Source organism: Gallinula chloropus, assembly GCF_964237585.1.
Source record: "Gallinula chloropus genome assembly, chromosome: 14".
NCBI lineage: Eukaryota > Metazoa > Chordata > Aves > Gruiformes > Rallidae > Gallinula > Gallinula chloropus.
In genome coordinates, this window is record NC_140099.1 from 9,801,329 (window position 1) to 9,828,959 (window position 27,631).

Consider the following 27,631-nt stretch of genomic DNA (forward strand, 5'->3'; position numbering starts at 1 on the left):
AGCAGAAACAGAGAATTAAAGCCTATAAGGCCTTTGATAAAATTGGTAGAAAATTTTGCTTTAACTCTTTTTCAGTGGAAAACTACCCAGCCTGATGTTTGATCTCCAGAATGATGATGTTTGATTTTTTTTTCCTCAGATGGTGTCAGATTTTTAAGGGCAAACTTCAGTTTTTCATTTAGAAAGTATTCAAAAGGTGTTTGGTCTGTGACTGCAAATTCAACTGAACACTGTGTGTCAGAAACGGCATCAAAGCGTCTCAGGAATTTGTCATTTGGGTCCTTGTCTTTCTGACTTCTCTGCACCATCTGTCTGGAATGAACAACAGTTCCCATGAGGTACAGCAGTGATTCAGAGCAAAAATAGACTACAGAATACATCAGCAACCCAGGGATCCCATTTCACAAAGCAGAAGCATGCAGAACTATCTACACTGCAGTTCTCTAGAGGGAACACTTCTGAAATTACATTTTTGGCCAAAACCAGGGAGTTCATCTCTCCACCTTATCCATCATTTTTGAAGTACAGTCCTGAATCTGTGGGAGCCTAAATGATTTGTCAGTGCTGATAGACTTTTCTTTAAAACTTTGGATGTAGGGATTGGGTAAAAATCAGTGTCAGGCACAGGGAGACTTGGGAGCATATCTATCAAGATTTCTCCACAGTGACCTACAGTTGCACTACCTAAGCTTTTTAGAGCAGAAGTCGTGTTTGATGAAGCTTTGATCCTATTACACCTTGCTGTTTTAACACAACTCAACAGATTTGAATCTGGAAACATTTAACTTCTCAACATGCTGATCCAAATGTTTCTGCTATGGTGTTCTTCTTCTCTCTACCATCAGGTTTTAAATATTTCAATTGCTATTTCTAAACCCTGTCCTTCCACTTTGCTTTATTAGTTAACATTTAGGTGCTAAGTAGTAAATAGAATTCAGTCCGTTGGAGTTTGTCACACTCTGCAGTTTAGAGCAGAAGTAGCTGAAGCATCGCTCTTTAATAGTAGCATAAGTCCTTGTATGAGCAATAAAAGCTGCCACTTTCTTTATGAGGCAAGCTAAATGCTATTAAAATGATGGATGAACTAGTTCCATTTTATTTGTTCAGCCTTTCCCAGTGCTATTCCCACAACTCTATTTAAATCACCAGCCTGTATTCTACAGAAGTTCCTATGTGTTTCGAATGCACAGATGCCTGTGTACAAGCCCTCCAGAATGGCAGTAAAGTTTTATTTTCTTTTCCAGTGAGCAAACAGTTAAAGAATTGAAATGGAGCTGAAATGCATGGTCAAGAGGCAGGTTTTGAGATAATTTTCCAAATAGTTGAAGAGATCATCCCGCTTTGCAACCAAATGCTGCTGGTTATCCATGGGAAGATGAATCTCTGACTGAGCAGTCCCTTTGAGGCTGCAATACAGAACAATAATGTTCAGATCAAAAGCATCTTGATTAAATAACCTAATTAAAAAGTACATAGAATTGGTGTTGTAGCAGATTTTTTACCCTCCTATGAGAATGAAAAAATCTCCAAATTTACCTTCAAAATTAAGGGTAAACATTTGCTTCCAGTGACATGTTTATGGCCTATTAATTAGTTCCTACAAGGATAGTTGAAATCCCAGCCCTGCTTTAACACAGTTCAAGGAGCTAAAATTACCTTCAGCCAAACATCTGAAGACATAAAATGTGAAAGAAATCAAACTCATCTCACAGATGTTCTGCTGGATGATCAGATATGGACCTCCAAGATTCTAGCTTTAATGCCAGGGGAGAGGAGGAAGGGAAGGAGGGAGAAAGGAAGAGCAATAGCATACCAATGAGCACACCACAGCGATTAAACTGCCAACTAAATAAACTGTCAACTAAAGTCTAACCCACGGTTCGTATTAAAGGAGTACTTGAAACCCAGTGGTCAGTTTGTGCTGTGTGGCACCAGTCTGTTCCAGATCCTACCTGTACAGGAAGATTTTTAGCTCAAGTCTTGAATTTTAAAGATTGTCTGCTCAGTCTCTGGTGTATAAGGACAGACAAATGTGCCTAAAGAATGGGTAAGAAATGGTTTAAAAAAATAGAGATGGAATAGTTCTTTGCTGTCAATATGATCATACTACAGGAAAAGGTAGCTGAATTATCCACATTCTAGGGAACCAAGATGTAGTTTTATGGTCAGAGAAAGCCATTATAAGGCCTTCTGCAATCAGTGATCATTTGTCCAACATCAGGTCCAGCATTGTGCTGCTGTGTTGGGAACTGGAAAGGATAGAAGAGAATGGATGCTACTGAGTCACAGGAACAAGATGAAATTTTTCAGTGCACTCTATGAGGTATGTGCTGTGTATCTCTGACCAGACACAGCCCATCTAACCAAGTAACCCAACTCTGGGAACATGAAATTCCTGTGTCCCTTCTATAGTCAGCAGGGAAAGATGGGCACTTCCATCATCAGTTAGAACATGAATCACTCTTTTGGAGCAGCAGGCTATTACTCCACTCACTACTTAAGCAGCAAGGGCCCTGTGCTTCATCAGTTTACTCAGATAGATGCCCACCCATAAGCAGAACAAAGCTATACCCTCAAACTAATGAAGAAAATCTTATATAAAATAGGGAATGCCTACTGGAGGTGCCAGAAAGGAAGAAAATTCTGGCTTGATTAGTCAATTACAGCTGTAAAAGTCACTTGGTTTGAGATGTCCCTTGTGAGGCATTTTTAGAGAACAAGGCCATGATGAGGTCATCTGGAATACAATATGCAATCCTGAGCACCCAGATGCAAGGAAGATTAATTCAGTATGTAACAGGACAGAGATAATCAAGGAAATGAAGAATTTATCTTCTGAAATGAGATTAAAAGATGCTGACTTGTTTAGCCTAAGAGAATAAAGGTTGTGGTGATTCTGACTGCTTTCTGTAAACTCATCTGTCTAAGTTTCTATAAACTTAGCAGAGGCTAAGAGCTGTTTCAAGTAAAAGGCACTGCTGCTACAATAACAAATGGATAGACACTGGCCATTAATAAATTTAGCCTGAATATTAGACAAAGGTCGCAAATCCCCAGAGGAGTAGAACAACTTTAATTAAGGCAGTCCCACTGCTTAGTTACACTGATGCTGAAGCATGATCAGTTTCTGGTTGCAATGAACAGCACACCTGCCTTCAGTAGCAAAGGGTGGGATTTGGTAACTCACAGGGTCCTTTCTAGTCCAATACACCCTTGACCTCAAGCATTTCACTTTGCAAACTGTGCATATTCTCAGCATTGCTCTGTGTTCAGTGCTTTCTCATGTGTACTGTTAGATTTCCAATGACCTTCGTGCCTGACAAAGGTCAAATTTTCAGAAGTATTCTGCAGTCATAGGGCCACTCCCCTTGGATACACCACTCACCTTGGATACACCTGAGCGTGATCAGTCTTCAGCAGATGATGGCTTTTCTTTCTCACCATATACTCTTTCAGGGACCACGTTCTGTGCCAGAAATTAAAACAATGGCCTGCTGAGGACTTACAATGAAAATAATCTAAGCCAGAGGAAAGAGGTCCTTGTTTCCCAGAAGTCAGGGAGTCAGCTGCAAGCCAGCTGGCTGCAGGCTGAGCCTGGCTAAGGCTGAAGTGATGCGGAATGGTCATTTGAAAGAGGAGGTAGTGGGGGAAGAGAAAGCAAAGCAATGACAAAGGCTAAGAGGACATACTGTGAGTTACCAGTATACTCAGTTTTGATACAGGATTATTATAACCCAACAACACATGGAAACAGTGCCTAAAATAGAATATAAAAGGTAATTTCTCTTCTGAATACCACTATGTAACCACATTTTTAGGTAAGCATCAGCATCTCCATGGCAGCATCTCCTGTGCAAGGCAGCAGCCTGCTCTCATCACTCTTTGAGCATTGTTTATAAAAAATGTGTAAAACTTAGGTGATATATTAGAAATTTTCCAGATTTTCCACCAGCTGAAAAGGGTTGAGAATTGTGTCCTTGGCAAAAACCATCTTTTAAGGATGAATCTAAAGGAGTGGTGCCGATATAACAGCATGAGTCCTAAAGGGTTCTCTTAACAAACCAACCCAGCCTCTTTCATAGGATTTGGCTGCAGTATGTTTCAGCAATTGAGGCCTACAGTAATCCCCACTGATGCTGGGATCTCTTCATTTTTCTCCACAGGATGGCATTTTGCTCCTGACTGGGTGCCCAGTCCACGAATAAGGCTCCCAGGCACTACTGCAATACTAGGGAATACAGTTACATCTCAGCAGTGAATTTCTATTCCTTTCAGTGAGCAATCATCCTTGCAGTGCTTGTACATGCCATAATGCCATATGGCACCTGCATTTTTTCTTCCAGTATTACTGTCATAATTGACATTATTTTTAATTTTTCCTAAAGGGCAAAATGCATTTCACTTGGCCTGATCTTCACAGGCATTTGAGAAGGTAGGAACATTAAGCAGCTTCTCAGCACTCTCAGGCCATTCATTTTCCAGATTTAATCACTGAAGCTCCTTTGTGCTCAACCTGAGGGAGCACAAGCACACTCAGTACTTTTAACCCTTGATTTTCCACAGTTACAGATGCCAGAACAGTGGAGCTTTCAGAGTCCTGCACAGTATACAGAGTAACTCAGGGTAACGTTGACCATGGGTCCTGACAGAAGTACTGTTGCATGTAATTGATGAGCTGAAAAATGTGCCCATTTTCAATTCTGACCTGATTTTTAGGTGCCCCTTTTCCAGCAGTTCTCCCCATGAGTCAGGAGGTGGCACTCTCTGCAATCACTATAGAAACTGCCAATCATATTTTTTCCCCACTTTCAGGAAAATTGAAAAGTGCCTTTAAAAATGAGATTCAGGAGAGGAAAGAAATTAACGTCAGTGTCATGAAAAGGTTCAGACTGGAGGGATTTTGTACACACACACTTGGCTCTTTAATTTGGAAATTCCTGTTCATCCTCCCAACAAGTGGTATGATAATAAAATGGTTCTCTCATCAACTCTGTTTTGACACCGTAATATTTTCCAATGAGATTATTGGATTTTAATCCTCTTTTAAAAGAAATGTTGTGCATTTAATTCATTTTATGGGCATAGGGTAATGCTTTTCAGCTTTAAGCCTGGAAAGCAAATTCTATTTTAAGGTTCTACTTTGTCTATTGCATTTTTAAATACAAAGGAGAGTTTTTATGGTGACAATTTGAAGAAAATCTTTTAGCAGCATGAATAATGGAAAATGAACCTTAGAGGGAATCCCTTAATATTTTTAAATTTTAGGCCACTTTATTTTAGTAACCCTACAACAACAAAAGAAATACAGACCTTGCAGAGATGTAGAATTTGTCAAAGTGATTTGAGATGTGTGGTTCCTGGTCAATGATTTTCTGATTGAAGTTTGAAGAGAAGCCATAGCTCAACCTTTTTTTTTTAATGCATCTTCACATTATCATTTAAACACCAGCCTGAGTCAGGGTATAGGACTTTGTCCCAGCAGGTAGCTTAAACACTTATAAGGAGCTGCTTCCACCTTTTCCTTCCTATTCACAGAGCACTTCAGCATCTTAACCTGCTGTTGTGATGATGCTCCACATCTTCCAGACAATTCCCTAGTACAGAGCTTAGATGTTCATGAAATGTCTTTTCTTAGCCTAGAAATGTAAATGTGATTCCAGCTTTCATTCTCCAAAATTAGAAAGGAGTCACCATCAGCTCTACTATATTATTAGAATACTGCTGGAGACAGCCACAAAGACAGATGAAGAAAGCATTCTGCAGAAGTCCATTAACAGGCCTGTTTCCAGTGATTGCAATTACAACCAGGGATTTGTGAAAAAATGCCAGTGAAAAAGGGTGGTATAGATTGCAGTTTCATAGCAGCAAACTGATATAATAGGACTCTAAATAATGCATAGAGGAGCCGAGTCACCTGTAGTAGGAACATTTTAGGCTGCTGCATAATTCAGGAGCTTTTGTTCCTATAAAGAATACATTAAGGTTTTCAGTTCTAAACTTCTAACAGGTCCACGGTCACCTGACAGTAATAAATAGCAACAATTAACAAGTACAGTTTAAAGATTTCACTGTTTGACTTTCATTTTTCATTTCCATTCCTCCTACAGTCTTCACACTCCCATTCACCTTCAGGTCAATGACCTGACTCTTGGGCTCATTCAGTGGCAGCCTTTCTTCTCACTTGGGCTGATGAGCGGTAACTCCTATAGAGGCTTTCCCAAGGAAGGCTGCACAAACTCATATGGCCATTCAGATCAGCCCACCACAGCTCAGAGCTTTCCCAAAATGACAAAACAAAGTAGCAGACAGGCTATTCTGACAATGGCCTTCAGTTACATGGAGCACTGTGACACCTCTAGGGTGGTTCTTAACTGCACTAGGACGCTCAGGGGACATGCATGAACTCAGACTTCTTCAACTAGCTCACAAGCATCTCATGAAATACTAGCCAGCTTTCTGCAGGATCTTCAGACAGTTACTCTTCATTAGAAAAAAACATGCATTCTTCAAACACAGGAACTGCTGATTGAAATGTTTATGGCATGAGCTAGATGGATCAGATGAGCTGATTGCCATGGTTTTTTTGCTGGCACAGAAAGCCTATTAAAAAAACATGCTGTTGTGACTGGGTTTGCTAAATTATTTATGAATGCCTGGGTTTTCACACAAGACAGATCTAGAGAACCCAAAATCTGCCATGGCACTCTGTGCCAGCTCTGAAGTTGCAATTTTGTTACCTATCAAACAGCAATTAGGACATTGCTGAAAATCAACCTCCTGCATTTAGTCTGCTGGAAAATATGGACTTTGAAATCATGCCAGAGGGGTAGGAAGTGTTTCTGTACCTTCCAAGAGTGCCTAGTTTCATCACCACAAGTAGTTAGCACAGGCTGTGATGAAGTTTAAATAGTATAGATCTCCCATTGCCTGCAATGAAAGCGGGGTTTTCCTCCTAATTACCTGTATTAAATTATACCATATACTAAATATTTAAAAATATCCATACTAGGTTATTTTTTCCCTACAGCTATAGCAGGTAAATTGAGAGGAAGCCAAGCTGCAGTTTTGCCAATGACTTTTTAAGCTGTTTACTGGAGCTAGATTCTGAAGCACAGCCCTGACACAGCACGTGAGAGAAGGGGATTTAAACAAGTTTTGATCCAGAACAACCTTGACTTTCCCATCTCTAAGAATGACTTCTATGACTTCTGTTGAACCTTGAGGCTAGTGAGGAGGCATCCAACATGACTTTCTAGCTTTGGGTTGCCTCTTCATTGCTTCAAATATATTAATGCATGGGGAGAGTATTCATTCTTTTATTTTGGACTGGCAAAATGGAAAGGATGTTTGTTAAGATTTGAAGCTACAGCTAAAAATTATGATAAAAAAGATCTTTTGACAATCAGAGATTTTGTCTAAACCCTTGACACAGATTTCTTGTCACTAATGAGAATCAGCACAGCTCTTTAGTGTGCTTCCACATCAGCACGCTTCTCTCAGTAAGCGGTCCTCAGTAGCTGAAAAACAAAATATATCTCTGTTCCTAAAGCACCAAATATTATGAGAGGAAGCCTTAGAAAAGGACCAGTAAATTAGATGCCAATTCTGAAGACAACTAGTGCATGCAATGTACTGCGTCGTGTGGAGGATACATTCTGACAGAACAATGTGGAAATACAAGGAAAACAAAAGCCAATAAACCAAGTCATAAACCAAACATTGAGGACAAAGTCAGACAAATCAGATGGAAAATTTCCCTGAATTTAAAACTATATTCCTAGAAAGACTTTTGAACAAGAGGGTTGAAGGAATCAACAAGACAAGCAACAGGAGGAGAAGAATACAAAGTTTTCTAGAGTAGTGGCCTTGGGTCTGGCGCCCAGCCTTTAATTTGTTGGGGGAAGTGTATTCTTTTACAAATATTTCCCATTCCTTCACAAACTTTATGATTAGAAGGAGTCTTCCATAAATTCTTTCCTAAGATCAAAGCCATAAGTATCAACCAGCACAGTTCTCAAGCACAAGTCTATTCTTTTCTCCTGCCTTTTCTGACTGGTTTGGGGCCTAACATCCTTCCCAATGCTTACTTTTCCCACAAGCAAATAAAGCCATACTCTTCATAGTGGGACAGTATTTGGTTGTGGCATTTAAACCTAATTTTCTAAATGCCAAAGGATAGCTTACACACTAGACTCCCAGGATCTTTTATAATCCCTCAGCAGGAAGGAGACATTTGTCAAATTATTTCAGTATCCATGACTGAAGGAGCATCCCTTAGAGAAAAGGAAAAAAAAAATGCCAAAAGAGCAAATTAGAGACAATTCAGCTTAGCATTGTGTGTTCACCAGGAATTTTTATGTTTTGATTTGTTTTGGGTTTTGTTTTTTCTTTTTCCCAGAATGCTGTGTCTGAAAGTAAATGAATTAGTTATAAGCAGTAATTAACTTTCAGAGCAGTGTCACTCAACAAACACCACAGTTAAAAAAAGAATTCAAGTGTGTGAGGGTTAGACTGAAAGGGTCACTACAGACAGAGTTTCCATATCTGATGCTTTGTGGAAGAATTTTTCAAAATCACTTGTGTAACTCCCAGAGATATACCAAGTGCTTCTGCCGTTGAAGTACCTTAAAACTCAGGGACAATAATATTGAGAGAAGTCCCCACATCTGTGGTCCTGTGCGGTCCATATGGGAAGCAGCTCTCTTCTGACTATACCATAACTGTTACGGGCTTCTTACACTGGCTTTGCAAAGCCACAGACTGCCTGTGCTGAAAAATACGTCCTGCTGACATAACTGGGGCATTTCATACCATTTTAAGTCCTTCACCTGGTACATAGGCCAGAGACCAGATGAACATCTTCCCCTCTTCACTCAGCTGCTCTTGCTAGGAGGTAGAGCTGTTCTTGTCCCACACTTTGCTTTAAGCCAGAACATTTCTTTTACTGCTGATGGGAATCCAAATTCCAAATTCAATAGAAATTACAGACAATGCTGAGCAATATATCTCAAGGAACACTTGGAAAAAATATTTTTTTTAACAACCTACATAAGCTTCCACCTAAGAGTCCTAAAAGAACTGGCTGAGCGGATTCCCTGCTTCCTTCTCCAACCTACTTTAAAAATACATACTAATGTGTTAAGCTGATGTTTATTTTAAAAGAGTCTCTGAATGTTGGGATGATTCTGAGGTAAAAAAAAAAATGCCTGTGTCTACCAATACTGAAGAGGTCAAGCGTATAATGGGGTAAGTAGAAGTTGTACAAAACACAAAGTGTTTATGATGGAACACTAAATCACAGAAGTATAAATAATGGAAGTCAACATGTTTTTATGAAAAAGTGTTAAATAAACCACAATTCCTTTAGCAAAGGCAAGTGAGTAGGTATATTTGGAGACTAAGTAATTACAAGTATCATTTTATAAGATTCTGATTAAAAAATGATGAAACTGCATCAAAATCAGTTAGTATGTAGGTTGCAAAATTTTTAAAAGCCATCTCAAGAAGTAACAAGCAGTTGGCTATTTCCACTAGAAAATAATCTTTCCATGGGGCTGGATCAGAAGAGCCCAGTGACTGATACAGTTCTCAGCATTAATCAATGTTTTCAACAGTGTCCTAATAGTAAAGGTAAAATTATTGCTGATAAGATAAGATAAAAAGGATTAACAACGCAGCTAACTGGTGATAAGTAAGTCCCCATTCAGTTAAAATACATTTTCCTGCAGATAATTAAAGCATAAAATCTATGTAGATGCTTTGCAGACCATACACAAAAAATGGTTATGGGGGAATGGAGGGAGGGGACCATACTCCAGAAAGGAGAAACTCCAGAAAGGTCAGTGACTCTGAGAGTCAGCGCCTGAAAAATTCAACATGAGCTCCCAGCAATATGCCGTGACATCGATGACACAGTATTTGTATAACCATGGAAAAAGTGAATGGAGTAGAATGATGATTTTGCCACAGTTTCAGACAAGGGAAAATCCAGTTTAAAGACAGTGGATGAAGATTTGATATTTATGTTTTTTGAAAGGGTGTGGAAAATCACTCAAGCTGACTGACAACTGAAAAATAAGACTAAGTAAAGAAGCTGCCTCAGCAAGAGACTCAAGGACCTCACTTGTTTAGTGTAGTAAGAAAGACAAAGAGTAGGAGAGATAACTTCACAGGGAGAAAACACTAAATATCAGACAGCTTTTTGATCAGACAAAACAAGAACGATGACTTCAAAAGGGGAAAAGCATTTGCAAATGCAGGGGCACAGAGCTCCTCTTACCCAGGCAAGTAGCATATTCTCCATTTCTTGTTTTTTCCATCAAAACGGGCAACAGGTCATTTGCAATCAGCAACAGGTCATTTCCAATCAACTTACTGAAAGCCTATCATCTCAGCTAGAGTCACATTAACTGCAAAATCCCTTCATGCTGTTCTCCCCAGGGGACAGTAACAGACCCAGAAAAGCAAGCTCCCCATGAATTACAAGACTTATGTCTCAGGACAACGTGAATTGTATTACATCAAGCTAGTCACTTAAAATAAGCTTCAAGTTTCCTAGTTTTAGGTATCAAAAAGCCAGCTTTTTTACCCTCAGCATCCCTGTCACCCAGTGGAGAGAAGCAGGCACTGTTGGAGAGCTGTTCCTCCAAAAATTATTATAAAAATCACTATATACTGAGGAATTTCATACTTTGAAGAAATCTCTATGCTGGTTGAGGAAAAGCAGAAATGTTGCTGGCTTAGACTTGGGCAACAATACTCTAAACATGTAAGTAAAGGAAGGTCTGCCTTAGTCTCTGCTGAAGAAGATATTAATATTTATAAGCTGCTGAGAAAATAATACCTCAGAGACTTAATATTATGAGGAAATATATGAATAGCTATGATAAATGGTATTGAGAAATCACAGTGTTCACATTTTTGCAAAACTCCAGGGTGAAAGAAAACTGAATCTTGAGATCATATAGTGTAACATTCAGACTATGAGCTAGAACTCTGAATTCCATAAAGAAATATTGACTACATGTACTGCTTCCATGCACACTTTCCTTAACGGCAAAGACAGCTTAAAAGACCTATTTCTCAATGAAAGATTTTTTTTCCATTTTAAAGGGTTATTTTCCACCAGGCTGGCTTTCAGGATGGCACCAAAGCTGTGTCAGCACAGCTGATGGGGCCCTGAACTGCTGTGTGGCAGCAAAGGCCTTTTAGACCAGATTTATCGCAGAAAAAAGGGGCTGTGGGGGTGAAGTGTGATGTGGAATAGTTAAGGAGGCAAATGAAATACCAGCATAAGTCTGAAATGGCACAGAGGAGTGTAACGCTGATTCAAGTAAAACAGTTGATCTAATGACATGGAAGAAAGGTTATGACATTTCTCTTGACCAAAATGTGGCACTTCTCTCATCTACACAAACTCTGGAGGCAGCTGTTCAAGTGACCACCCTGAATAGCAAAGTAAGGAACGTACAGCAGTGAGTTTCCTCTCTGCTAGTAGGAGCAAATCCTTTCATAAAAATATATCTGTGGGTTGGTTGGTTTTGTTTTTTGGATTTGATCCCAGCAGTCAGATGGGGAGGAAGCACTGCTTTTACCTTATAGTAAATCTTAATCAGTACATCGAGAAATCCATTCTGCAGCCTTTCCTTATAACAGGAGAGTTTAATCCTGAAACACTACTCAGCAGAAACAGTGGCCTTGATATGAGGATCAAATGTGACTATATCTAGCAAAGTCTCACGTGATCACAACCATGCAGCAAATGTCACTCCAGCTCTCTACCACACTCCTGCCTGACCTTCCAGCCAGTGTTTCTCAGCAATTCCAAAGAATCACAATTAAACTCATGTAAGAAAGAACTACAACAGTGAAAAGAGCTCTGCAGAGAGCTGTGTTAGGAGGCAAAGGAGACTTGAGTAACATATTAGCAGGATTGGAAGCAAAATCTTCCCTTTGTTCAAGCAATTTACATAATGACTCTTTTTCTTTTTTAGACTTCTTTTTTTGCACTTTTTTTTTTTTTAATGTAGAGATTATGCTTGGTTATGGCAGTTTAAATTGGGAATCTGCCAAAATGACAGTGTTTAGCAGGGTCAGGGGGCTAGGTATTTGAACAGAGCATTCTACTTTCATGACCTTCCCCAGCTCTACCTTGAAAAGAACTTACAGGGATTTTCTTACTCTGCTCTTGAGGAGCTGGGGGTGATTGAGAGGAAAAAAAACCTCCAAATCTTATATGGCTTTACCCAACATGAGATTTTACAAAACAAATATCAGACATATTCTTTAATAAAAAAGAGGCACTAAGTTACACAAAAAAAAGCACAAGTGCATTATGCCTCTTGCCTGTACTACACTGCCAATTTTTCAGCCAGCTTAGCAAATCTTCCCAATCAATACCCCTGTGGATGTTTCAATGTACATTAAATAGTTTTAAGAGATGAGAAGAATATAAAGCCATACACACACTGGATGCAGATGTTTATAAGGAGCCATTCCAACAAGAGGAAGAGCTCTAGGTGGGCACTGGGGCAGCAGGGAGGCAGAATACTGCAGGGTGACAATAATACAGCAGTTAGACTAGTAGCAGTGTTACAGTCCCGACAAGGGCTGGAGGGAGAGCAGACCACCATCAGCTGGCTCGCACCTGGCCAGCTACCACCAAGCAGGGCTCGGACACAAATCTGGCTCAGCACGAGTCTTTGCTGCAAGAACAGATCTTGAGTGCAAGTATAAGCCTGGAGAGGAAAAGTCAGCCTTGTCATGGGAATGTGATAAATCAGAGCACACTTTTCTGAGAGGGAAATGTCTTAACTCCCTAGAGAAAGCATTTAGCTAAGCAGTTATTTTAAGACCGCAATTACAGGGTGAAGGGGAGTTTCATTTTTCTTCCACGCTACTAATTATTAAGAAAAAATATCAAAAGGTGACAGGAAATGTGAATTTTAAAATTCCTAGAGCAGAACAAAGTATTAAAAAGCAAAGGACTGTAAACAGTCTAGCCTTATTTTCTTTGTTTGGTTGAGAAATTGCCCTTGCTTAAGCAGTCAACTCTAATTAGACTTCACTTGCACATTAAAAAAGATCTGAAATTTATATGAATTAATATAAGTTTCCAAAGTTCAGAATTCCATGTTTTCCTTCCTAGGTCATTTTACTTTTTTATTTAGCTAAATCAATGGAACTTTCTCTTCCCAGTCCATTAAATAGTCCAAGCAATATCCCATCTCCAGTAATTTCTCCATTTCCACAGATGAACCTGTGCAGCTAGAAAGTTGAGCATCAAACAATCAGTCATTAAAGTGACAGCTTCAAAGGGCGAGCCTGATGAGCCTGCGTTGTAGGTCTGGAGTAATGGTACATCTCCTTTGCCACTCATTCACAAAACTTCTTTTTCTCTTTGAAAAATGTTTTGCTCCTTACCAGCACCTCAGATGAAGTCTCTATTCCTCTCATTTCACTAAGACCATATTGTTCTTTTTTAATTCTTTTGATGAGCTCCTAGATAAAACTACAGAATCAAAAATCTTAAGCTATGGCAAGAGCAATCTAGTCACCTCCTGAGCCAATCCAAGCCTCCTACAGCTGTCACTTACTTTCATCCCATGTGTTCATCATAAGAAAGGCCTGTCACATTGGAATAACATTCTTGCCACTATCTTCTTTAACCAGAAGAACTCCAACTTGACATAGATTCTTGCAGTAGGTAAACCTCTGGCAGAAGACACATCAAAAACATATCAAAGGATTAAAATCCTTAATCCCATACATTTGTTTCTGAAGAATGGACCCTCACCTGCACCCTTGGCAGCCTGGAAACAGAAAATTACTTTAAGTAAATATCTAAAATACCAGAGAATAAATATAATTAATTAGTCAGTACTCTTTATGGTAATGTAACAGCATTCCTGAAAGCCAGGCCCTATTAGTATTATGAAGAGGTTTTGAGACAAAGATGGGCATCTTGGGGATTACTGCAGTGGGAAGCAAAAATAAGACAGTGGTACATCATGAAATGCAATCAGGATGCTACTGCAGGCTCTGCATACATCCCTACAGGTTCCTGCAGTTTTGTTTGTAACTTGACAAAGAATTGCCTAATAAATTAGCTAAACACTTGGCTCTTTCTCTCTAGTTGCTTGTAAACATGCACATTTTTAAACAGACATGTAGGTTCACTGAGCCTGTAAGTGAATTACTCCTTCAGATTATAATTTTGCTGTATTAAATGGTGCTCTCACCAAATCCTGCACCCCAAGGTTAATGTCATGCATGGGTATCAGTTTATCTTTTCATTGAAATATCTTTCATTTTTCTTTTTTGTTGTTCACATCTTGTCAGTTCACTGCTTTTATTACAGTTTCTGCCCATGGATTTAAGCAAATGTGAGTAGGGGATATCCATAGCTAGGCTCTTAACTGGCAGATAAACTCTCATAGCTCTAAAGCATCCATAAACAGATTTACAGGCACAAACCTGTAATCTGTCATAATAACATAGAATCATGAATCACAGACTGGTTTGGGCTGAAAGAGACCTCAAAGCCCACCTAATTCCAACCCCCTGCCATGGGCAGGGACACCCTCCACTAGCCCAGGCTGCCCAAAGGCCCATCCAGCCTGGCCTTGAACACTGCCAAGGAGGGGACAGCCACAGCTTCTCTGGGCAACTTGCTCCAGTATTATCTCACCACCCTCACCATAAAAAATTTCTTCCTTATATCTAATCTAAATGTAACATGGAGGTCTGCAGAGCAGAAACTAATATGCAGTAATGCTTAAAATCATTAATTACTGCAGATAATGCTCAGTGATATCTGCAAATCTACACCATATTTTGCTTTTTTATGAGCCAATTGATAAAACATATGTTAGGCAGATGGTCTATGGGGAAGTACTTTAAATAGCACAGCTGTTAACTTCAAGGGTTGCAATAGAAAAAAGGGTTTGTTTCCACCACAAGCTTTCTCATTCTTATTTTCTTTAAATTTTCAGATATATTCCTAGCCTAGTCATGCCCACCACTACCCCAGTTTCTGTTTAAGAGACTCTACCAGGCAGCTAAAAGCTCCCTTGGTTCAAACACTGTATTTCAAAACTGCCTTGCTCAGTAGACATCATGATACACCTGGATGGGAAGAGGAGTGCGCATAAGCTTGAACTAACCTACACTATTACGCTCTGCAACAGTCTAAAGTCTCAACATCTGGTGGGAGAGACTACTGTGTAGTCTCCCAGCCATCAGTTCCACAAGGAATGACTGGTCTTGTTTATATCTCACCAGGATATGAGAGATGCACTGACAGATGCTATAAAACAAATTCATCCTTACTTATCACTGAAGTATTGTCATTGAACAATCACCAAGAACGCGTGGAGCATCTGGGTGTCCTTTCTTTGAGACTCTCATCCCCCGTTATTAGTAATAATTAGATGTTGCTTCACTGACTCTAAAAGACATTTACAGGCACCAAGTCCAACCTGAAGTCTGACGTCTTGATGGAATACCATGGAGAAACATAAGTGAACTTATACCATGTTCAATGCATACTTGTTCCCTTTTTTATTAGGTCCTAGAGATGTATTAATTATATATTAAATCATCTTCCCATAACAATAGAAGCATTTTCTTCTATGACAGATGCCAGTATTTACTTTCTAACAGGACTTTATAATACCTTATGTCATAACAACCCCAAATGCTGCATACCTAGCAATTTAGGATGAGAGTTGCCATTCCAATTAAATCACCCTTCCTTAATATAGCCTGGTGCTTTGCAGCTGGATGATTAACCTTGATATTTTTTTGGGACTTCAAAACACACAACTCCCATTGCTGTCAATTAGCTGACGATGCTGACTGTGCGGCGATGGAAGATTTTTGTGTGACCCCAGCAATATGGCATTTGGGAAATTTCAGTAGCTAATACAATCAGCCTGCTGGAGAAAGTCCTTCACAAATTACACTAACCCTTTCAGAATGGGAAGTGAGATTGTGAATTTGTCACTGGGCTGACTTCACAAAACAAAACAGATGTCCATTAAAGTTTACCCTACTTTCTGTTCTTATTGCAACTTTGCTTCCTAAGAGATCCCTCTGGGTAATTGGCAAACCTTTGTGCTCCCATGGTCTTGGAAGATGCCATGACCTCAGCTAGAAGCACTCAGAAGCTCCCATACTTTTTAATAGTAGTGTAAGGCCAGAGGCAGGTTATAAATGATTGCTACAAAACGTTTTTTTATCGATGAGGTGGTGCAATGAACACTGCAATATGAAAATAGGATACAATGGGAAGGGTCAGTGGCACCTTACTTTTCCTACTGATTTCTTTGCATTCATAATAAAGAGTTACAGCCTACTGGTAACAAGATTAAATTAGTGGGCAGCAAGAAGTTGGAATCAGACTATTTTCCTGTTATCCCACAGTGGGTCACATTCTGCTAATGAGTGTTAACCCTGCAATCCGGCAAACATTCATCTTGAGAAATGAACAAGCTCATTCAGGGCTTTTAAGCCAGCCAACACAGTCAGCAGCTAAAAAAAAATTGGCTCAAACACAGCTACTTTCCTTTTTAAATATTCTTCCTCCCTGATGAGAATGTGAAAGTGAAATATTCTTGCAGCAAAAGGCAAGAGCGGCCCAAGTCCTTTTCAGGTTAGAAATCCTGCCTTGTGATAAAGAAGGAGGTGCTTAGTCAAATGCTCTTGCACAGGCTATCTAGAGTACTTTGTGAAGGTTCCTAGTACAAGCTCATCTTGACCTCCATATTTTCAAAGTACACATCCTCATCTGTTGCTTGGGAAAAAAAAAAGGAAAAAAATTTAAGAAATATTGTTCTGTTATGCTTTTCCCTGGATTTGAGAATTATGTCAACCTTCGGGCTGTTTTCTGAAATATTCTCACAGTAGAAAAAATATTAACTACTCCATTTTCTACACAGGGTCAACATTATGAAGAGGAAAAACGGGCTTTGAGCCATGAAATAATTGCACTCAATAATCACTTAATAGAGGCCAAGGTGACAATAGATAAGTTGTCTGAAGACAATGTAAGTATTTAATTATGGATACATCTTGAGATTATATTCAGATATAAATTACACCATGCACTTCCCATGGAACTATAGAATAACATCTTGTTTTTTACATAAAATGCAACTAGTCACTTCAATGGTTAAAAATCATGTTTGATATTCCCATCATTTTGTAAGGTCAGTCCTTCTTAAGCTTTGGAGTTGGAGTTAGACTTTTCATGGATTTTTTTTCCTTATGCCTAACCTAAAAACATTTTGAAAATATTCCCCCATTGATTTTGCCATTGGTTTCAGCCTAGTACAGTAAACTGTTGGAGGCACAGGCTCAGAGGTATTGCACGGACACAGGTATGGGGGGAGGATTTATCATCAGGATTTTAGGCACAGGTTAAAGCCCTACGTTGCCTGCAGTTCCTCTGATCTCTGTCTTTGCTCACTGAAACAGGATGCCCAGCACAAGGGAACTCTGCTAGCAGAAAGTATGACTGACCCAACCTTGTTGCTCAGATCATTGTATGGAGCTGGTTTTCCCCAGCTGTGGTTCACATGTAACAATTTACCTATGCCTGTGTGGAATGACACAGGGAACATCCCTGGGGATTGTCACCCTGCATCTCATTAAACACTGCTAAAAACTGCCATGCATATTGCAGCTGGCAACCACACTCATGAAATCCTTCCAGGGGCAAGCCTGAAAAGATTAGGAAAGAGAAGAAGATTGCAGGCATTTAGTTCATTATTGTGCCATTCCTTAGACACTTAATAAAAAATTCATCCACAGAAGACATGTTTCTGTTAGCACTTATTTTTCAGCATCTTACATTCGATCTTCCCATATCTCACATGAACTCTTAATCATAGCAGGGAGCATTAATCCCATTAATATGCCTGGTGATGTGAATTGTGCCTATGCAATTAACAGCTTTCCAGCGGAAACAAAGAGTCAAAGTGTTCACAACCTGACCCTTTACTTTTATAGAAGTTGTGTTGAAACAACAGTTACTAAATAGCTGTAACTAATAGCACATGGTAAATGCAGTGGGCTGTACCTAGGTTTTAGAAGCACAGGTATACACCCAGAATAATTCAGCTAAGATTTCAGATTTAAGGGAGGCATGGGAATTGCAAACCTCCAAAACTCTCCCAATAAGTATCTATACATTTAGACTACTTCATGGAGTCAGGATTGAGCCCACATTTGAAGAAGTGTTTTCAATATTCACAGTTTTTAAAAGGCATTTTAGACTAGACTGCAGTACCAAGTACTCTTCTCATTCTGGACTACTCTGAACATTAGAGTATGGTCCAGATGCCCCAAAAAATGGTACCACTTCTTCATATTTGAGGTCGATTCCCAGACAAAATTCTGCCCATATTTATGTATCATAACTAATGAAAGTAAGAGTTAAATTCCAAATTTAAAATAAAGAACTATGAAATAAACCGTATAAGTAGAGCCAGTGTTAAACTGCAGAATCCTGTGGGGGGAGAATGTGTTTTGTCTTACCAAAATTTCTTCCTTCCATTATATTTCCCCTTACGCTTCTGACAGATATGTAAAATGATGCTTTTGGTGCAAAAGCATGTTTTAGAAAATGGGAAACACTTCTGGCATTAATTGCTGATTATTGTTCTGTTTGCCACAGATGTGGCTAGTTCCCATTGAGATAAACATTAAAGGACAGAAAGTCACTCCAGTCGCATTTCCTGTCCCAGCAGGTTGAGAGCAAAGTACACGTGGCACATTTAACTCACATGTAATTTTTTCTGTAGTAATTTTTAAAGCTGCTAAAAATAAAGCGTCAGAAAAGCTTTATGTGCTCTCCATGACAACCGCTTCACAGAAACAGAGGCTCACAGCTTTTGAAGAAAGGATTAGATTTTGGAGTGATTTCATATTTGTGTGCCTAGTAATGCCATGGGCATAACTAATGGGACTCAGGGTACTTGTCTGTGTTATACACTGTGCAGCAACATACCGTGTGCTCAGTGTGCATGTAACATGTCACAGTCACATGCACATGCAACAGATTTTGCTTCTAAATTGAACTCTTGTTTTCCTACTGTTTGCATCTGTTTTCAGGAATAAAAATAGTGTGTACTAATAAAAAAATTAAGGCCTACATAAATGAGTGTATCTCCCCAGTACATTTAAAGCATGTACAAAAGCTCACACAGACACAAACCAAGAGGATGTAAAGGCCCTTGACTATGAAGATATGAACTAAGGAAAACTGCAGTTACTACCTCCCTGACTCACAGACCCCCAGGAACATCTTGTTGCCTCCACTATTCCAAAATACCTTTAAAATGTTATGTCAAAACAAAGGGTATTTACACCTTTCCTTTTCCATAGAGAAGTTTCTTTGTCATTTTTTAAAAGAACAAGTGTAACAGTAAAAATCTGAAGGCAGTAAAATTATAACATTAGTGCCAGAGAAAATTTCACTATACAACACCTTTTCTACATAAACATTTTCTAATTTTTACAGGTTAACACAGCCTAGTGTCCATAGTACCTTTCTGTTTTGTCTTTATGCCCATATATAAAGTAATTTTCTGAAGCCAACTTTGTTTTTAATGGCACTTACATCAGGAAAAGCAACATACAACTCTTACCTTTGGGGACCCAAAGATACTGGTTGAAGGATACAGTTACAGTCATGTGTGCTAAATTAAATTTAGACGAAGGGCAAATCTATGTACTGAATTTTCCCATTAAACAGGCTGTGGGAGCCATTCAATACAAAAATAGCACAAGCGGCTGGTTTAAATTCTCTTTTTCCCTGCGTGGAATTCTCATGGTAATTTCTTACCCAATAAAAATATCCTGTTCTGCATCATCAAACATTTGCAGTGAGATTTAATATATTCATATGGCTGCGTTCTGCAAGATATGAAAGGAGCCAAGACCCAGCAAGAAAGCTTCATAAAGAGACAAAGGTCTTTTTTAAAAAAAAAGAAAAACCAACAATACAACGTAACATTTCTGCAATGAATTTCTCCCACAGTCTCACAAGATTACTTAAGCATTTTCTAAAGTAGCATCTCGGCATTGATCTAGATAACGCTCAGTAAAAAGTGCCTGTTCTTAAATTTCCGTTTTGTTTAAAAGAGCACGTTTATTTTAGCCTTCCTAGCACCACGCATGTTAACAGTATAAAGTCCTGTTCCTAACGGTAAGTATCCATCTTTTGAAATGCAGATTACTGTTCTGTAGTTACAGTTCTCGAAATTTTCTTTTCAGTGGTTTTATCAGCCTTCTCAGAGCAAAAGGGCTCTTGCAAGAAAAGCAAGAAATCTTACTGGATTTTAAAAGTATGCTCCAAATTTCCCCAAAGTCAATTTTTAAAAGACTGCTCAGGCACAGGAGAAAGGCTGAAAGGCACGAGCTATTTGCAAACTTTAAAAAACAGGCTATTTTCTGTTTTTCTAGGAGCTCTATAGGAAGGACTGCAATTTAGCTGCTCAGTTGCTCCAGTGCAGCAAGAATTACGACAGGGCACATAAGCTTTCAGAGGTAACGTGACCGAACTTGGTTCATATTCAAAGGAAAAAACATGTAATGGAAACAAAGTTGGTTTGCATGTATCACTCCCAGAACTTGTTTGCACTTAAGGCTTTGACTCCCCTTCCCACCCACCCCCTTCCCAGTTTAAGCAACAGGAGGCCTTGTGCACTTGTGGGGTATTTTCTGCAGCTGAGGGAGGTGCTGACAAAATCACAGCCAGTGATGGAAGTTAGGTACCCTCTTCCCAAAGCCTCTGCTATCCAACGTAATGGGCCTGTGCACATTACATGACAAATAAAGGTTTTAGCAAAACCTAAGTGCTGACAACTCCAGACTGCAAAATGCTGGGGAGGACTAAGGGAGGAGGGGGAGGTGGGAGGAGGTGGGGGGGGGGGGGGGGGGTAACAGCAGGGAAATGACAGGCATCAGAGATTCTGATATAATCAATTTTCCTCCTGAAGCTATTTTCCAGTCCAGCTAATTTCTAAACCTGAATTATAAAATGGACTGACAGAACAAATATCTTTTTCTAAAGCAACCAGAGCCCTGAATGATTGATTTCCATGGTGTAAACTTTAATTAATAATCCTCGCTTCCAAGGAAACTAGGCTTGAGAAGCAGACTCCTTAAAGAGGAGGTAAACATTATCTTAGTGAACAAGACTGTCTTTAGGGATGCAGGCCCTACACGAAGAAATAACACCTCCCTCATGACCTTCACCTTCAGTGAACGTCAAGGAGAAAAACCTTCCCTTCATCAGTCCCATCAGGTTAGTGTCCCCAAGAATGGTCTCTCTTTCTTGTGCAGTTCTGCAGCAGAATAAAGCAAAATTGAATGTGGAATGTATAAACCATTTATAAGCCAGTAGACAGTTTCAGAGCACTAAACAACCCTGGTAAACAAGGGTAGAACAAGACTCTTCTGTCAAATATGTGATGAGTTTCTGGAATGGAGGCAGAACTTCTAAATTAACCATTATCTTGGGCCCGTTATTTTTTTCCTAGTAACTAACTGACTTCCTTAGCAAGTCACATCCAGGAATTATGACGTTACTTACACCTGAAAGCATCCTACACGTTAGCAAGAATTAGGACCTTAACAGTATTTAGTGGTTCACTTGCATTAAAATATCACAAATGTGGGGTCAGCCCACAGTTTCCCAGACTGTCATACACTCAGTTGAACAGGCAAAGTCTCCATTCGTAAGTCCAAGTATTTACTAATTTAGCAAGCAGGAATGTGCTGTCACAGCCAATAAATTCCTTACAAATGCAAATATTGCCTGAAAAAATATTGTATATTATCCAGAAGCCTAAACTATAGTACAATATCGTAACGTGACAGCAGTATAATTTTAGTAATTCCAGTTTCCACTGCAATGCCCAGAAAATAATGTTCTTTTCCTTAATGCATTTCATAATCTAAATAATGCATAAAAAATAGATCAAACAGTGGTGTTGCAGGATACCAAAATAATAGCTACCCCGTGCTTCAGTTTCACATTAAATTAAGTGTATTTCTTTTCCTCAGTTTTGTGGCAATTTACAGCAGCCCTATTTTACAACCTGTTTATTCAATCTTTGTCGCATCTGTACTTACTATGACTAATATTGCTGTCTGCTAGCAGATTGGCAATATCATACTCTTTATTTCCAATGGAAGACATATGAGCCAATTAACAACATAATGATTAATCAAAAATATCCTAGAAGGTCTGTTGGTTGAAAAAAACACTCATCCTATTCCACACTAACAAGAATGCCATTTCACAACATGTCATATTTTGTATACATTAAGTTTTGGGGGTTAAATGAAATTTTAAAACTTCCCAGCTAAGCTAAAAGAGGAGCTCCCATATTCCATATATCACACAGTGTGAGACCATCACAAGGTGTGGGCACCTTAAATCTCTCTTGCCTAAAATGAAGGGGGGTGGAGGAACTGCCTCAGTATTTGTAGGGTTCTTTCCTCTAGAGAAATAAAATTAAGGCAGGAGTGTGGTTGTTCAGACTATAAGGGTAACCATCAATTATGTGGTAAAGAACTCAATTTCTAGTTATAAAAAGAAAGTGCTGAATAAATGAGAGTTCAGGCAAGCATTCAGGGCCTAAGTTCGTAAGTGGTGTAAATCAACACAGATATCAAAGGAGCTATCACAGTCACAAACTCAAAACTCTGTTCTAACATGAGTTCTTTGATTTCCAGTAAGAAATACTGAGAGACAACCACCATGCAGCACTCTTTCATATCCCTGTCTGATCATTGATAGAGATCTGAAACGAGTGATGCAGAAAAAAACCTGGCTAGCAGGCATGTTTGGTGATACCTGTGTAGGCATTACTTACCGGGCTCTTCTTGCCAAGGAACACAGGCTCTCAGTCTCTTCTGGTCCAGATGATAGAATGGTAGATGGAGCCACCGTCCACAGAGCTGATCCTGACCTTCATCTGATCTCTGATGCATAACAGACATATTGATTAATAATGACTAGTCTGTCCCAGGAATCATGCTGTAAATTCAGGTCTTAGCTCTTATTTCTGCCAGCATAGTAAGAAACTAGAAAGGCAGTCAGGCAGTGGCTGCTGGAAGAGTGGGCCATGATGAGGCTTATGCTGATGGTTGATTTGACAAGCAGCGTCTGAGTGCTGGGGCAAGGTAGCCAGTTTGATTTGCTTCTTCCCGGCACAGGAGCACTCCTGTCATAGCAGCCAGTACCTTGCTTTAAGTGTCAGTGAAACCATCTTTCCTGCCTCTTCAAACAGCATTGTTTATCACATGTGGCGCTGAAGGGCAAGAGCCAATTTGGCACTGGGTCAGAGGCAAAAGCAGCTTGAAGAGAGGCAAAAGAAAAACAGAATAGATCTGATCACTTCCTCCTTTTTCCTCACCCCAGCAGTGAACTCTGCACCCCCCACCTCCCACTGCAAATCACAGACGTGCACACAGTCTGGAAGCTGTTGCTGCAGGCTGTAATTCTCTACCTGCCTTTTTGAGATCATTTTTTGCTACATTCTTTGCAGCATTCCTGTCCAACCTGAACTACCCTGGAAGGAAACATTTCAGTTTCAGTATTTTCCATGAGGGAAGGCAGATGAGGACTTCCTAATGTTAATAGATGAAAGTAATGTGATTACATTTGTTTTCAGAAGTGCACAAAGATTGTGGCCATCACATTAGCCAAAGAACCATATACAGAGAGCTATGTGTAATGTTATAAACCAGCACCCATCTATCAATGTTGTACAAGTCCAAGCAGACACCAGTTTTGATGTGCACCCTTTTCTCCTGTCCCCTTTGCCATCTCTTTATGTTACAGTTGCCATCTGACTTTCAGGAACGAGTCAGCATCCATCTGGAAAAACACGGGTGCAGCCTTTCTGTCCCCTTGTGCCACACATCTTACGCTGATACCATTCCCACTTGCGTCATTGCCAAAGTACTGGAGAAACCAGATCCGAACAGCTTATCTTCACACTTGTCAAGCCCATCTACAAGGGAACTCAATTTTCAGGACTCTGCTGGGAAACTCGGACAAAGGCCCCAGTACAAGTCAGACATCTACTGCAGCGACACCGCCCTTTACTGCCCGGAGGAGAGGAGAAGGGAGAGGAGGCAGAGTGTGGACACACAGGTGAAAGATGTGGGGTTCCTGCGGTCCCAAAACTCCACGGACAGCACCGTCGAAGAAGACGGTTTCCATTCCAGCTTCTCTCATGAAGCCTTCCCAGAGTACATTACCTCCCTGCCGACCTCCAGCTCCTACTCCAGCTTCAGCGTCACATCGGAGGAGAAGGAGAACGCCCAAGCCAACACTCTGACAGCCTCTCAGCAAGCAATCTACATGAGCAACCGAGATGAACTGTTTGAAAGAAAGTCACCTGCAGGTTATGAGCATCAGGGAAGTCCTAGGTTTGCCAAGTCCAAACCTGCACAGCACATGGAGCTTGCCGATGACAATGAGAACTCACCCACTTTTACAAGGACTCTGCCTCCTTATGCAAACGAACCTTTTCATTTCTCAGCCATAACACAACAGCAGGCTTTAGCAAATCAGAAAATGAGGAATGAGTGCAGGAGCACCCACCTTTCAGAAGAAGACTTGCCGGGGCGATGGAGGCAACTGAGTGTAGAGGACATTGGTGCGTACTCTTACAGGAACACTGGCAGGCTGTCGCCCTGTAGCTTTTCGGAGCAGTACTACAGTAGCCCTATTAAGAAGGGAGACAGTCGAACAAGCCCCATCTATGCTAGTTACAAAGCAGATAGCTGCTCAGAAGGAGACGATATCTGCCAAAGCAGACTTGTGGATTCTTGCTTCCTGAGAACAGACAGTGGCCTGAATATTGACATCAGCACTAGCTGTAAACAGGACAAACTGCCCACTTACAAAACAAAAGAATCAAGAGACCAAAAAAATGAAAGGATCACCGTTCAGTTATGCAGTAGCAAAAACATTGAAAACAGCCCAGTACTGAAAAGAGAATACGTGGACGTGAGCCCCAACAGCTCAGCAGAGTCTCTCAATCAGAGTTCAGTGGAGGCTTCAGAAATCCACCAGTCTTCCATGGAGCAAGGAAGCCATTCGGGTGTTCACAGCAAACAGCAGCAGTTTCAACGGACTGGGAGTACTGGTTTGAGTCGGAAGGACAGCCTTACAAAAGCACAATTATACGGAACCCTTCTGAACTAGGCATCTTCCACAACGGCAATAAGGCAGCAAACTAAAGGAAGCAAAGAGTGTTTGATACTTCTAGTGACCGATACGGTTCTAAGAACAGGATTATTATAAAATATATATTCATAATGGTACTATATGTTTAAAACAAAATCTCTTCAAAAATGGTAAAACAGCACTTTTCACTTAACATCCTTTCCACGTGGGAGACGGTCCCCTCCCCTCTTTTATAAACCTGAAATATTTTTATAAACAAAATGGTATTTATTAGACTATCCTAAGCTATTTGAGCAGAATTCTTTTCCCTTCAAGCAGGTTTCTTATTTATTTTTGTGCATGAGGCCATCTGTGCCTAAACTCTTGGAGGAAAAGGGTAAAATCATGACGGCGGTGATAAAACATAAATCCACCTGATAAAATACCATAAAATGTCATGTGAAAACAAAACAAACAAGAATGGTGAATTTGAAGAAGTATATTTTTTAACAAGAATGGAATTGTATCTTAAGTTATTTCATACAAATGTATTTATGAGTGACTAATGTATGCACAAAGTGATACTAATATTTTGTTCTTTTAATCCACTGTGTTTCTGCTTTCCTATTTTTCCTTGTATACTACCTCAACAGTAATTGAGGGTTTCTTTGTCACATTTTCTGTAGGCTTGCATTTATATTGTCTAAAATGCATGCAGTGTCATAATTAATACTGTATTTTGCATTACTTAATAAAAGACACCAGTGGAGATATTTTGGTGGGGTTTTTTCCTTCATTGAAACTTACCCTAGACAATAGAACATGGGATTGCTCTGGGTGGCATCAATGCAGGAAAAGTTAATGACTGAAGCTCATGGATTAGATCATTTTCTAAAGGAGCCTCTCTGTTAGCTCCAGAGCACTAGTTATTGCTCCTCAGCCCCTGGGTGTGGAAGGACAGCTTCTTATCCACTTGGGAAAAGTAAAGAAGGAAAGAAAAGTTTATCAACAGTCCTTCAGTTCACTGGGAAGGATGCTGCACACTGAAAAGAAAATTGAAAATTACTTGAAAACTTGTGACTTAAGCTCCTCCTCCGTTACCACACACACTTGACACAATCTTTTAGGTCCTTAGGACTGTTACCTTCCACAGTCAGCCTTTTCTCATATGAAGCTTGTATTTCTAACAAAGAGAACTGATAAAGCTTAAGGCAAGTCTGGCCTTCTGTAGCCTATGGGAATTTCACACCTGACTCTGAGAAGTTGTAGTTTTAAACATGCTTCTTGTCTTTCCTCCATCAAGTTTTCTTTTTCTCACTATTTCAACATTAAGGAAAGTGCAACTTGGACAGCAGCAGAAGAACAAGAGCAAAAGGAGAGGAGGAGAAAAACAAAAGTGAGAGAAAGGGAAATCCTGTGGATTTCCTTCCTGGCTTCAGTACTGCTGCTTGGTAAGAGGTAGAATACAGCAATAAAGGTATAATAATTCTTTTAAGACATGTCCATGGAACACACATCCTATACTTGAAATACTGACTTATGTATGGGAAATATGCTTAATGCTTATGTACGGGAAAGACCTTACAGTGCAGTATGGGGTAGTAATCAGTGAGAACACTGTGGAAATCTTAACAAGTTCCTTATAAAGCTAAAATAATGACCTCACATTCAATACCTATTAAAAAATATATCTATATTTTCTGCTGATTCTCTGAAAACAGTCACCTGGCAAGCCACTATGAACCAGGACTATAGAACTGCTCATTTCCTACCTCAGTATCTTAAATCATGAGGCCTCAGATTCAGTGCATTTGGCATCAACAGTTCCCACTGCTCTCTGTATTCTTCATGGATTATACAAACATTTGACCATTATTGATGTGTGCAAGTACTCGCTGTGCTGTTTGGATGATGTGACATCAGCTTTCTACAGTTCCTCTGAGAACTGTAGCAGCACTGCGGAGAACAACCGTAGCTAATAATATCACACAGGTAAGGCACAACATAACTCTAAATTGAGGCTTATTTCAGTACAAAAGCTGGAACACACTTCATGCTTTTATGCTGCCATACTGGCTCAGAGTGAGTGTGAGTGGGAGGCCATCCCACAAATCATTCCTCAACGTACATAAAACATGGACACAATAAAGTTTCCAAACTGCCTCTTCTGACAGAATCTGACCTGCAGTGAGTAGACGTGGACAGCCAGAAAAGTTGTTCTTTCCCCTTCGAAACACTAAGGAAAAAAACCTCACTGTTGATTCATTCAGGTACATAAAATGTAGACTACTTTTAAGGAGAGACATTCATTTCTCTGATCAATGAATATAAGTATTTGCATGTAAGAGGTGAAAATTAACTGTTCTCTCACCTAAGAAAATATGTAAGCTACAGAACCATAAGTCATGACATTTATGAGCTGGAACGCAGTATCAG

At 39.8% G+C, this 27,631-nt stretch overlaps 1 protein-coding gene across 1 annotated transcript in view; it reads left to right on the forward strand.

Annotated features, from left to right (window-relative positions):
* The window catches only part of BEGAIN (brain enriched guanylate kinase associated), a gene marked incomplete at its 3' end in the record, with an annotated part of 129,295 nt that extends 104,061 nt beyond the window's left edge, over positions 1-25,234 (forward strand). Inside the window, exons 5-7 of the mRNA XM_084270481.1 lie at positions 16,941-17,048; positions 20,470-20,553; positions 23,861-25,234. Coding sequence (XP_084126607.1) covers positions 16,941-17,048; positions 20,470-20,553; positions 23,861-25,234 — 1,566 coding nt within the window. The remainder of the gene's footprint in view (positions 1-16,940; positions 17,049-20,469; positions 20,554-23,860) is intronic.
* Between the last annotated feature and the right edge of the window lie 2,397 nt (positions 25,235-27,631).